The 13,773-nt window shown below is 37.7% G+C and overlaps 1 protein-coding gene across 1 annotated transcript in view; it reads left to right on the top strand.

The window, feature by feature from the left end:
- Positions 1–13,773, top strand: part of DCDC2 (doublecortin domain containing 2) — a 264,811-nt gene that overhangs the window by 110,806 nt on the left and 140,232 nt on the right. The window contains exons 6-7 of the mRNA XM_066377153.1: positions 4,408–4,554; positions 6,474–6,528. Coding sequence (XP_066233250.1) covers positions 4,408–4,554; positions 6,474–6,528 — 202 coding nt within the window. The remainder of the gene's footprint in view (positions 1–4,407; positions 4,555–6,473; positions 6,529–13,773) is intronic.

The following is a 13,773-nucleotide window of genomic DNA, read 5'->3' as shown; positions in this document are numbered from 1 at the left end:
TTTTTATTTGGTTGTATTCCATACATCTTTCCTCTGTTGCTATCTTTTTTATCTCATGTGCTTCTGTGGTTGTTTTTTCAATGGTGGTTACCTTTAAGTAATGAAAAGGGTTCCTACCCTGTTCATTGTAGCGCACTATTTTGTGAGTACTTTTGCACTCCATTGTCCTTTGCTACTGTTAATCTCCATCCTCTCCCCCACCCTTTCTTTTTGTTGTTGTCACAGTTTAAATTTGGTTTTATTGTGTTCTTCTCGGAGCTTTTACTTGTGGCTTTATTTTTTTTTGTTCTTTGTATCTGATTGGAGAACCCCCTTTAGTAATTCCTGGGGGTTTTCTGATGATAAATTCTCTCATCTTTTCTGTATCTGTGAATGTTTTTATTTCTCCTTCATATTTGAAGGATAGCTTTGATGGGTATAGTATTCGTGGCTGAAAGTTCCTCTTTTTCAGGACTTTAAATATTGGGGTCCACTCTCTTCTAGCTTGTAGAGTTTCTGTTGAGAAATCTGATGATAATCTAATGGGCCCTCCGTTACATATTGTATTCTTCTTTTCCCTCGCTGCCTTGAGAATTTTTTCTTTGCTGTTGGTTTGTGTCAATTTCGTTATGATGTGCATTGGAGTAGGTTTGTTGGGGTTAAGAAAACTCAAAGTTCTGTTTGCTTCTTGAATTTGAGGCTTTAGTTCTTTCCACAGGCTTGGGAAGTTCTCATCTATTATTTGTTTGAGTATGTTCTCCATTCCATTTTCTCTCTCTTCTCCCTCTGATATACCTATTATTCTTATGTTATTCTTTCTGATGGAGTCAGATAATTCTTGTAGGGCTATCTCATTTTGTTTAATTTTTGAGTCTCTTTCTTCTTCTCTCTGTTGTGCCTCAAGTTGCTTGTCTTCTATTTCACTAATCCTCTCTTCTATCTGGCCTGTTCTATTAGCTAAGCTTGTTACCTCATTTTTCAGCTCATGAATTGAGTTTTTCATCTCTGTTTGATTTGTTTTTATAGTTTCAGTTTCCTTGGATATATATTCTTTGTGTTCATTGAGTTGTTTTCTGACCTCCCTAAATTGCCTTTCTGTGTTTTCTTATATATCTCTGAGTATTTTTAGGATTTCTATCTTGAATTCTCTGTCATTTAGCTCCAAGGTTTCCAGTATATTAAATTTTTTCTCCATAGATTTTTCCTCATCTCTCTGTGTTACCTCTCTTTCTTTTCTATCCATGATATTCGATTTTCTCTTCCTTAATGGCATCTGAGGGTGGTTTTGTTGATAGTATTAATGAGATTTAATAAAGAATAAAAAGTTAAAAAAATAAAAAATTGAAAAAAGTTTTTTTTTAAATTAATAATGAAATAAAGAAAAATAAAATAAAATAAAAATTAAAAAAAGGAAAATTATTTCCCCCCTCCTTTTTTCCTCTCCTCTCCTCTCCCCTCTTTCTTGAGAAAATCTTGTGGTGAACTGTGAATTATATTGTATTTAATAGAACAAACAATGCCTGTAATGGAGGGCCTGAATTGGGGAAAAGTAATAAAGGGGCAAGAAAAAAAATAATTAAAAAAAAATAAAAAAATAAAAAAAGGGGGCTATGGACCCACAAAATCAAATAATGAAAAAATTTGAATCAAGAATAAAATGATTTGCGTTTAGGTGTTGGTTGACTAAGACTTATTATGAGAGGAATAAGAGGGAAACAGGAAAATGGGGGGACAAATTAAAAAATTACTATTGTATTTAGTGGAACAAGAATTAGATAAAATGGAGAGCCAGGGATGGGAGCACTGCTAGTGATTTAAAAAGGTGAAGTAAAAACCCCCCAAAATGCCACGAACATAAGTTTGAGTCCCAGATAAGATAATTTTTTCGTTATTGAGGTTTGAATGAGAGGAGACATAAAGGAGAAAGGAAGAAACTAATATAGAGGGAGAAAAGAAAGAGAGAGAGAGAGAAAAAAAGAGGGAACCACTAAAAGAAGAAAAAAGAAAAAAGAGGAGAGAGAGAGAGAGAGAGTTAAGGGTTTTGGAGTGCAACCCTCATAGAGAGAAAGGAAGAGGAAAGAAAAAATAATGGGAGATGTAACACTTATGGGTAGTGTAGTTCAAGGATAGGAGACAGTAAGACCGGTAGAGAGTTAAACGACCAAATTTGAGGAGGAAAGAAAAAAAATCAAGGATGAAGATAAGAGAAACAAACGAACAAATATAATAAAATGGGATAGGTTATAAAGTCTGCGGATTATTCTTGATTTAGAGAGGTTATCTTCTTGCTTTTTCTTTTCTCTCCCTCTCCCTGGCCGGTGACTCTGTACCCTGGGTTCTGCCCCTTCGGCACGCTCAGGTAGAGGTTTGCAGTTGATAAGTCTCTATGGCGATGTCATGTATTGTGCTTCAGTCTCGTTGGCAGTCGAGGCTCATTAGCATTTATAGGCTCCGACAGTGAGAGAGTCTGTGTTCCTGGAGCCTCTCTCCTAGTCTTTCCTTCCTCAGTTAGTAGCCTGATAATCCAGCTATGGTGTTGCTGCTGCCTCTGCCTCTGCCTGGATAGTAAGAGGCTCAAAGAGCTGGCAACTCCCCACTCTATTCCCACTCAGCGCAGGGCTCTTGGTAAGGCTCAGTCAGTCAGAGCCGCTAGCATAATCTGGTGGGGCTTCCGCCCACTCAAAGACCTCTGGCTCTGCCTCTCTGTCCGGTAACACAGGCGGGCACCCACTTCTGGTGCGCTTGGAGGAAACTCTTGCTCACTATCTGCACGCGCAGACCAGGATGTCAGGCTGGAAGTCTCGCTCTCTGAGTGAAAACCCCCGCCCGCACTGAAAAGTTCCAGCGTTGGAATTAGCTCTCGCTCCCTTCCTGTGCACGGCTCCCTCAGGGCACTGGGGCGGCCCGAGATTCCACTTTTTGGCTCACACAAAGGCCCCTGAGTCTGCCCTTCTGTGGGATAACATGGGCAGGCACTGCCGAGGCACTCGGAGGAATCTCTCGCTCACTATCTGCACGCGCAGACCAGGGTATCAGACCAGTGGCTTCACCCTCTGAGTGAAAACCCCGCCCGAAAGGAAAAGTTACAGTGTTGGAATTAGTTCTCGTTCACTCCCCGTGTGCGGCTCTCCCAGGGCGCTGGGGCGGCCCGGAGGCTTTCGGCCCACACAAAGGCCTCTGACTCTGCCTCTCTGTGGGGTAACACGGGCGCACCCTCCCGGGGCTTTGGAAGGATTATCTCGCCCACTATCTGTGCGCGCCAACCAGGAGATCGGGTAAAATGGCTGCCCCGCTTGTCTTTCTTTGTCTGGGTTTGGAGCAAGTGTTAGCTGTATTGCCCGGGTTGTCACAGGAACAGTTTTTCCTCTGCTTGGATCTCCGTGCCACAGCCTGGTTTGGCCGTTTGTGCCGCGGCCTGGATCTATTCACCCCCTTTGCCCGCCTTAGTTTCTATATTCTCAGTTTCCAGTGAAAGCTGCCCTGTTTAGGTTAGCGAGGAAGGCAGAGCATTTCTTACTCCCTATTTCCTTCGGGGTTTGGTTATATATTTAGCCAATTTTTCACTCGATCATACCTTTGGGTGTATTGCAAAACATCTGGAGGCTCCAAGGATAGGTTTTTCTGTTTCTGGTTGAAGATCTTGTTGAGTTTTGGGGGAGATTTATCGGTATCGCTTCCTACCCCGCCATTACTCTGACGTCCGGTCTCTCATTCTTTAAAGAACTTTTCTGGACACTCTAAATTTCCTAGAGGAAATAATCACTGTTGTTTTAATAAGTAACTTGTTAATTGTAGTTTTACAGTAAAGGGAGATTCTTGTGAAATCTATTCTGGGAAGATGAGGGAAGGCAGGGGAAAAAGAAAGAAGCACGAATGTTATGCAGTTCTACACCATTAATGCTGGCAATGGGTTCTTTCACCCGCTGACCTCTCTCTGGCCTCCTGTTTTCTGACCCAGTTATGTGTGTTTGGATATAATATTTTGGCTGATGGCTGCTGCTTGTATACAAAATGCTTTAAGAGGTATATCAATCTGACAAATTAAGAAAATAAAATTTAAAAGTGCTTACAAAATATAAATAGAACAGTCAAACTCCAACAGAAGCTGAGCTTTATTTAAAGCACTGCATTCTGTACAAGTTAAAGCTTTCCTTCTGAAATCTTAATAAGGCAGCCACAGGGGATACTCCTGTTAGATTGTCAAGTTCATTGGGATGGAAACTCTGTACAGCTAGATGGCCACTCTGTCTGCATTATAACATTGGCATGTAGCTGAATCTAATGACTTTGAGGCTTTTGTAATTCAATAATTAGGATAGTAACAAATGAGCCAAATTAAGAACAGAATGTTTTTATTTACTTAGTAATTTTAAGCAGTTCTTCCCATGCTTGTTAAAATTTTAATTGCTGGCATTCATATTTTGGCAGACTTTATACTTTACAAGGAAAGCTGGTTGAAAGTGGCGCAGAGTTGGAGAACGGGAAATTTTATGTGGCTGTTGGCAGAGATAAGTTTAAGAAATTGCCTTACAGTGAATTACTCTTTGACAAGTCAACAATGAGAAGGTCTTTTGGGTAAGTTTCCATCCTCATTCACTTCTCATATTTTAGTTATCACTTGAAATAGCATTGAGTCTTTTGCTGATCACTGTTTTATGTAATCTTGTTTATCAGTTAGACTGAAAAGCATGTATCATATATATTGATCTTTTTTTTTTGCCATGATTGGAGATTGAGAGCTATTACACAATAATTTGGGGGAATCTATGAAAGACTGTATGGTATATTTTTTTACTATATACAGGCAGTCCCTGAGCTATGAACAAGAAAGTTCCTGTAGGTTTGTTCTTAAATTGAATTTGAATGTAAATTGGAACAGGAACATTTACCTATTAAATGTAACTTAGACAGATGTTTGTCTTAACATAGTATTTATTTTGACCTTTCTGTGCATATAAATACTTCAACATTTGCAAACCTATAGAACCTATCTCACTTATAACCCAGGGACTGCCTGTACTTTTATTTTTTTTACCATTCACTTACGATTTTATAGTAAATATAAAGATTTACTCTTGCAAAGAATTGGAGCAATGAGCTTTTATAACACATACATTATTAGAAGTTCTAATGTCAACTTCTTAGCTAGATCAAGTAATTTTTCAGCTAGTCATATAAAACATCTAAAAGTGTTTAAGAAACCATACTATTTTTGTACACTTTTTAATAATAACTGGAAAATATAAAAATAATATGTCACTTGTGTTACATAAGTAGATTGACTGCCTTTATAGTTAATACATGCAAAATTTTAAAGATTGCAATGTTAATTACAGATAATGCACTATGAATCTTTTTTCTCTATGAAATGTCATATATTTGTGAAAGATGCCTTATTCCAACTGAGTAGCTGGACTGCGGGGACATGCATGAAGAGCCCTGGCCCTTTGCACATGCAGGGTCCCTTTCTCCGCTTGCCCATGGTGTCCTGGATCCCCTTCTGCTACATTTTACAGAAGTTCTGTGGCCACTTTGCTATTGGAAATGGATTTATTCTCTGTTAGGGTGGGTGATGCTTATTGAGATAGAGTAGAATATCATCAACGTGCTGTCTATTACTTTGCAATTTTTGAAGCCTGATGAAGAACCTAGCTGCATTCTAGAGAAATATTAGATGAAATGAAATTTCAGGGGTGCTGTTTGATGTGTGCAAGAGCACATGGTTTTCCAGCACTTTAGAATTATTTACCAGCGGATTTATTGCTAATCATTTTTACCCATCCATGAAATTAAATCCTTCCACAATCTGCTAAGTGACACTGGGTTAGTCTGCTGTTAGTTTCAGTGTATAATTGGTGGCAGTGAGAACCCTGTAACTCAGTGGCCTTTCTCAGAAAAATTAATAAGACTTACATTTATTTATCTTTGTATCCTCTTGTTTACAGAGAGGTTCGGTTTGTCTTTTCCTGATCATATAGACATCTGTGAAACAACATTCTTATGGCTGAAGACAGTTTTTGTTTTTTGACAAGAGTGGTTTAGAAACTCCCTGACTATAAATGTCAGTGTGCTATCATTCTGAGCTTCTATAAGAAGTAGACAGCATGGATATTAAAAAAAAGGGGGGGGGATTTATTGTTTTAAACTCAATTTGGCAGAATCATTACTCAGCTTGAGAAATGATTTTTTTCAAATTTATATAGAAAATTTGGGGAATTAAAAATGCTATGAAATAATTTAAGGTGGTGCTAAAAGTTTATTGTAAGTATCAATTGCAATAGTATATAGGAAAACATTAAGCATCTTTCGGGATTTGGAAATTTTATGGTGGTCTTTGTGAACCTGGGAAAGTATATAGTACTTTTTGTGAAACACTGATATCAGTAAACAGTTGGCTTTCAAGTTGAAATGACAAGTTTGGATGAAAATTATCTTGTATTATATGTTATTTGTCAATAACACTCATACTTCTAAATTGTAATTTGTTTCCACAGTCAGAAAGCTTCTTCACTGCCTCCTATTATAGGATCCCGAAAGTCTAAAGGGAGTGTAAGTATCAGAGGCTTACTTGTTAGTGTTCTATATTTCTATACAATGCAGAGACACTGTCCTTTTGGTTTCAATTAAATTTGAAGACATAAAACTTGACGAGCATATAAGCCATTATGTGAAATAACACTAGAACATAATGTTACAATTAAGATCTTAAAGCTAACATTTAAAAAATACAGATTACGAAATAGATCTCTTTTTCTTTGTGTAGAGACCTGGTACAATTTATATCGCATTGAAACCTCGGCAATGACACATAAAACGAGAAGAAATGCTGTGGGAGTCACACCAGTGGTCACCCAGTCTCGTTTCCTCTCTCTGACAAAGACTAAAACAGTGTTTGAAAGTAAATGGTAACCCTAAAATATATATATTTTTAAAAAGATTGAGAATCATTTCAAATATTTACTCCCTATCAGCATCTTTTCCATTCATCATTGTTTATTTGTTAATTCAGCAACCATCTATTAAATACCCATTATGTGGGAACTGTGACAAACATTTGGTAGGTAACCTCTTAACTTCTCTGTACGTTTTGTTTGTACCTCATGGAGATGGGTTTGATGTCATGCTGCAGCTTTGCTTTGACAGATTATTTTTTTTCAGCTGAGGCTTTTCCTTCTACCCTTCTGATTGAATTTCCAAACCAGTAGCAATCAGGATTGATTTGACACTTCCTTCTCTCTGAATTAACTGAGCAAAAGTGTTATAAAGGTGTTGTGTGAAATAAGTGACTGGCAATGATACTGTCTCCTAGTGACAGTTTAGGTATCTGTATCTCTTCTATCTTTTTTATTATATCATTTGAAATTCTTGAAAAAAGAAAAATAATTTTATGCAAAGAAGTAGAGCTAAACTCAGCATAACAAACAGCAGACATTTATTACCCACCCATTTGCTGAGATTCATACTACATATGCCAAAGCACTTGCCCTCAAAAAAACTTACGATCTCATTGAAATAAAGGAGATAGGTTGAAAAAATAGGTTAACAAGCTAAACTCTGATTTTATGGTGAGATTGGTAAACATAAGAGAGACAGAAGGGATCAATGTACATCGTTCAGAGTAGATGGAGGAAGTTGAGTTTGAGCTGTGCCTTTGAGGACAGTTTAAGGTTCAGGCACAGGTCAGTGGGGGAGAGGGTCCCAGACAGCAGGGACGGCGTGAGGGAAGGAGATGAGCGAGCATGCGGAGAAGCGGTAATGCGGCTGATACTTAGTGAACACTTGAGGGCTCAACACTAACAGTGTCATTACAGATAGGATTTACTTAATCCTTACCCCCCGAGGCAGGCACTACCACTATTACTGCATTTAAAAATGAGAAAAGGAAGCACAGACCATAGAGTAGCACGTCCAAAGGTTTCTGTTGAGCAAATGGCAGGGGAGAGGTTGCATCCCAAGGGCTTGCCGGGTTCTTCTGACCTCGGGACAGTGAGTTGTGCAGGCTGACCTACTGGAACAGGAGGTCCACTGTGGTGTGAGAGGTGTGAGGTGTCTGAAATGGTAGGGGATAGCAGTTTTGGATGACTTTGAATGTCAGAATGAGGAGCTAGTCTTTATCTTTGTGTAGAGGGCAGCTCATGAGGGCTTCTGAGAGGTGAGAATGTTAATCCAAATTCATTCTAGGAAGGCCAGATCTTTTATGTGGAGAAAGACTTACATGGTGAGAGGTCATAGATGAGACCTCAATTATGTGGCAGTTAAAGCAATAGGCTTGGCATAAAGTAATGAGTCTAGACTGGTAGATGGAGAGGGAGCAGGAAGGGATTACTTCCCATGAAGAAATGAAAGACTTTCTTGGTAATGGGTACATATGGTTATTGGAGAAGTTGAAGCCAAAGGTAACTGCAAGTCTTTGAACTTGGATGCCTGAGAAAATGGTAGTACTGTGGCCAAGAAGAAGATAGTTAGAGGAAATAATGACCTGCTGAATTTCAAACATATAAGTTCTGTCATCATAAAATATAGTATAAAGTGTTTAGCAAGCAATTATAAATGGTAGAGTCTGTGGCCTGATGTGGGCATCAGATGTGGATTTGCAAGTTCATCCACATAATGGTTATGGTTGAAGAGCAGATACCTGTAACTGTAGTGTTCCTAGCACTCAGCACAGCCTGGCAGGGCACAGTCCTCATCGTGTCACTGAATGCGAGGCTGGTGTGTGAGGCCTGGAGAGAGACTGCAGTGAGAGCCACAGAGGGCCCCAGCTTGAGGCAGCTATATCATGGGTATAGAGAGAAGGGAGATAGAGAATATTTCAATAGCTGAAAAGTATGTGTTAGTCACGATAAAGCTAATTAAACCTATGAATTTAGGGTTTGGAAATTTTACCTTATTCTTCTTTAGGACTTTGGAGTGGAATCTCTTCTGTGTATAGGCAAATATGAACTCATTAGTTCTCACAGTACACCTGGAAGAGTGATGACTAAACAGAGACCCAGTGTGGTTGACTAACTGACCATCAGTCACAGGAAAAGTTGATGTCAGAACCAAGGTCATGACTTAACTCTGCATTAAGTGAATGAACTTCAGAATTATGTGCTTACTCTTCAGTAATTTGTAATGTTTAGTTTTTTAAATTAAATAATGTATAATGAGTTTCCTGCTTTAAAATTCTTGTGTAGGAGGCACTCATGTGCAGTTTAGAATCTGTGTTATTGAGTTTTCCATGTGTCTGGCATGAAACTAGGCTCCAGGGAGACAATGATAAGCAGAGAGACATGGTGCTTCTTTTGGCGCATGCTCTACTGGGAGAGACAAACAATTCCGCAAATCTGTATGTCATCACAAAGTGTGTTGAAAATGAAAATGCAGAGCCAAATGAGAGACAATCAAAGGAGAACTAACTTCCAGAGGTGTGTCAGGAAGGGCCTCTTTCAGTAAGTGACCTTTAATGGCAGACAGTTTTTATCTCATAGAGAGCATAGACTCTGAATAATATTTCCATGTTCTGACTTAGAAAAATAAAATGATAGGGACTTTTGAAGATGGCAGCAGAGTAGGCGGATGCACAGACACCCAGCTCTCAACACCAAACTGGAATACAAATCAATTTAGGAAAAAACAGCATGAAAAACCAACACTGAACTGCAAGAACAGCTCTCAAAAACCAAGGAGCAAAGAGGAAGCCACAATAATCCTGTTTCAAGGAAGCCCCCTGCTGAGATCAGTTAACAAGACTATCACCTGTTAAGAAAACAAACAAATCAAGACTTCAAAGCTGCCCAAATCCGAAAGTGGATTACAAATAATAGGTGATACCAACCCAAGAAGACCTAGAAATAACACAACTGAAAACTGGAGGCAGACAACACCAAGCCTAGACTCAACCAACTCTACAAATAAAACACCATTATGAGAAGACAAAGGAGTGCAACCCAAAAGAAACCACAAGAGACACCTTTGAGAGATGAGCTGAGTGATATGGAAATAATCAAACTTCCAGATACGGAGTTCAAAATAATGATTGTAAGGATGCTTAGGGATCTTAGAACAACAATGGAGGGGCAGTTTGAAAACCTAAATAAAGAAATAGCAAGTATAAAAAAGGATATTGAAATATTAAAAAAGAATCAGTCAGAGATGACAAATAAAATATCAGAAATGAAGACCACAATGGAAGGAATTAAAAACAGGATGGATACAGCTGAGGATCAAATCAGCAAGTTGAAGGACAACTGGAATGAAGGCATGAAAGCAGAGAAGAAAAGAGAAAAGAGACTCAAAAAGTCAGAGGAAACTCTTAGAGAGCTCTGTGACAACATGAAGAGAAATAACATCCGCATCATAGGGGTTCCTGAAGAAGAAGAGAAAGAACAAGGGATAGAGACTTTGTTCAATCATATCATAGCTGAAAACTTCCCTAAATTAATGCAGGAGAAACTCTCACAAATTCAAGAAGCACAGAGGACTCCATTAAAGAGAAACCCAAAGAAACCTACACCAAGACTATCATAATTAAAATACCAAAGCTAAGCGATAAAGAGAAAATATTAAAAGCTGCAAGAGAAAAAAAAGTTATCACCTACAAAGGAGCCCCCATAAGGATGACATCCGACTTCTCAACAGAAACACTTGAGGCCAGAAGGGAATGGCAAGAAATATTCAAAGTAATGCAGAACAAGAACCTACAACCAAGACTACTTTATCCAGCAAGGCTATCGTTTAAAATCGAAGGAGAATTAAAAAGCTTCCCAGACAAAAAAACAACTGAAGGAATTCATTACAACCAAACCAACACTGCAAGAAATGTTAAGGGGCCTGTTGTAAACAGATCAAAGTTGGAAAAAAATATAGCAAAAAAAGGAATACACCTTTAAAGAAGAAAATGGCAATAAACAACTACATATCAATAATAACCTTCAATGTAAATGGATTAAATGATCCAATCAAAAGACAATAGGGTAGCTGCGTGGATAAGAAAACAGGACCCATACATATGTTGTCTACAAGAGACACACCTTAGAACAAAAGACACACATAGATTGAAGGTAAAAGGATGGAAAAAAACATTTCATGCAAACGGAAATGAAAAAAAAGCTGGGGTAGCAATACTTATATCAGACAAATTGGACTTTAAAACAAAGTATATAGTAAGAGATAAAGAAGGCCACTACATAATGATAAAGGGAGTAATTCAACAGGAAGATATAACTATTATAAATATCTATGCTCCTAATATAGGAGCACCCAAATATATAAAACAGACTTTCATGGATTTAAAGGGTGAGATCAACAGCAATACTATAATAGTAGGGGATTTCAATACCCCACTAACATCACTAGATAGATCCTCAAGAAAGAAAATTAACAAAGAAACAGCAGACTTATTGGAAACACTAGATCAACTCGATTTAATAGATATCTTCAGATCCTTTCACCCTAAAGCAGCAGAATATACATTCTTTTCAAGCGCTCATGGTACATTCTCTAGGATAGACCACATGTTAGGGCACAAAAGTGCTCTCAACAAATTTAAGAAGACTGAAATCATATCAAGCACTTTCTCCGATCACAACGGCATGAAACTAGAAATGAATCACAGCAGAAAAGCTCAAAAATTCTCAAACACATGGAAACTAAATAGCAGGTGTTAAATAATGAATGGATTAAGAATGAGATCAAAGAAGAAATAAAAAAATTCTTAGAAACGAATGACAATGAGCATACAACAACTCAAAATTTATGAGACACAGCGAAAGCAGTGCTGAGAGGGAAGTTCATAGCATTGCAGGCCACTTTCAGAAGCTAGAAAAAGCTCAAATAAACAACTTAACCCTGCATCTAAAAGAATTAGAAAAAGAACAGCAAGTAAAGCCCAAATGTAGTAGAAGGAAGGAAATAATAAAGATCAGAGCAGAAATAAATTACATAGAGGCTAAAGAAACAATACAGAGGATCAATGAAACTAGGAGCTGGTTCTTTGAAAAGGTAAACAAGATTGATGAACCTTTAAGTAGACTCAACAAGAAAAAGAGAGAGAGGACTCAAATAAATAAAATTAGAAATGAGAGAGGAGAAATAACAACTGACACAACAGAAATACAAAATATTGTAAGAAAATACTATGAAGAACTGTATGCCAAAAAACGAGACAACCTAGATGAAATGGACAAATTCCTTGAAACATACAATCTTCCAAAAATCAATCTGGAAGAATCAGAAAACCTAAACAGACCGATTACACCAAATGAGATCGAAACAGTTATCAAAAAACTCCCAACAAAGAAAATTTCGGGGCCCGATGGCTTCACAACAGAATTCTACCAAATATTCAAAGAAGAACTAACTCCTATCCTTCTCAAACTATTTCAAAAATTCAAGAGGAAGGAAGACTTCCAAGCTCCTTTTATGAGGCAAGCATAATTCTGATTCCAAAACCAGGCAAAGACAACACAAAGAAAGAAAATTATAGGCCAATATCTCTGATGAATATAGATGCTAAAATCCTCAACAAAATATTAGCAAACCGGATCCAACAATATATGGAAAAGATCATACACCATGATCAAGTGGGATTTATTCTGGGGAGGCAAGGCTGGCACAATATTCGTAAATCAATCAATGTGATTCATCACATAAACAAAAAGAAAGAGAAAAACCATATGATAATTTCAATAGATGCAGAAAAAGCATTTGATAAAATCCAGCACCCATTCATGATCAAAACTCTCAGCAAAGTGGGAATACAGGGAACATACCTCAACATGATAAAAGCCATCTATGAGAAACCCACAGCCAACATCATACTCAATGGGCAAAAATTAAAAGCAATCCCCTTAAGATCAGGAACAAGGCAGGGGTGCCCCCTTTCACCACTCTTATTTAACATAGTCCTGGAAGTCCTAGCCACAGCAATCAGACAAGAAGAAGAAATAAAAGGCATTCAAGTTGGAAAAGAAGAAGTAAAACTATCATTATTTGCAGATGATATGATATTGTATATAGAAAACCCTAAAGTCTCTGTCAAAAAACTACTGGACCTGATAAATAAATTCAGCAAAGTGGCAGGATATAAAATCAATACTCAGAAATCAGAAGCATTTTTATACACCAACAATGAACAGTCAGAAAGAGAAATTAAGGAAACAATCCCCTTCACAATTACAACCAAAAAAATAAAGTACCTAGAAGTAAATTTAACCAAAAAGATTCAAGACTTGTACTTGGAAAATTACAAAGCATTGATAAAAGAAATCAAGGAAGATACAAACAAGTGGAAGCATATACCGTGCTCATGGTTAGGAAGAATAAACATCATTAAAATGTCTATATTACCCAAAGCAATCTATAAATTCAATGCAATACCAATTAAAATACCAATGTCATACTTCAAAGATATAGAACACATATTCCAAAAATTTATATGGAACCAAAAGAGGACACGAATAGCCTTAGCAATCTTAAAAAAGAAGAATAAAGTGGGAGGTATCACACTTCCTGATATCAAGTCATACTACAAGGCCATTGTACTCAAAACAGCCTGGTACTGGCATAAGAACAGGCATATAGATCAATGGAACAGAACAGCGAACCCAGAAATAAACCCACAGTTCTATGGACAACTGATATTTGACAAAGGAGGTAAGGAAGTACAATGGAGTAAAGACAGCCTCTTTAACAAATGGTGTTGGGAAAATTGGACAGCTACCTGCAAAGAAATGAAACTAGATCACCAGCTTACACCACTCACAAAAATAAACTCAAAATGGATAAAAGACTTGAATGTAGGCCGTGAAA

The sequence above is a fragment of the Saccopteryx leptura genome, chromosome 3 (assembly GCF_036850995.1).
Source record: "Saccopteryx leptura isolate mSacLep1 chromosome 3, mSacLep1_pri_phased_curated, whole genome shotgun sequence".
Lineage (NCBI taxonomy): Eukaryota > Metazoa > Chordata > Mammalia > Chiroptera > Emballonuridae > Saccopteryx > Saccopteryx leptura.
The sequence above is the reverse complement of the archived record's forward strand: the minus strand, read 5'-3'. Positions and strand labels throughout refer to the sequence as shown.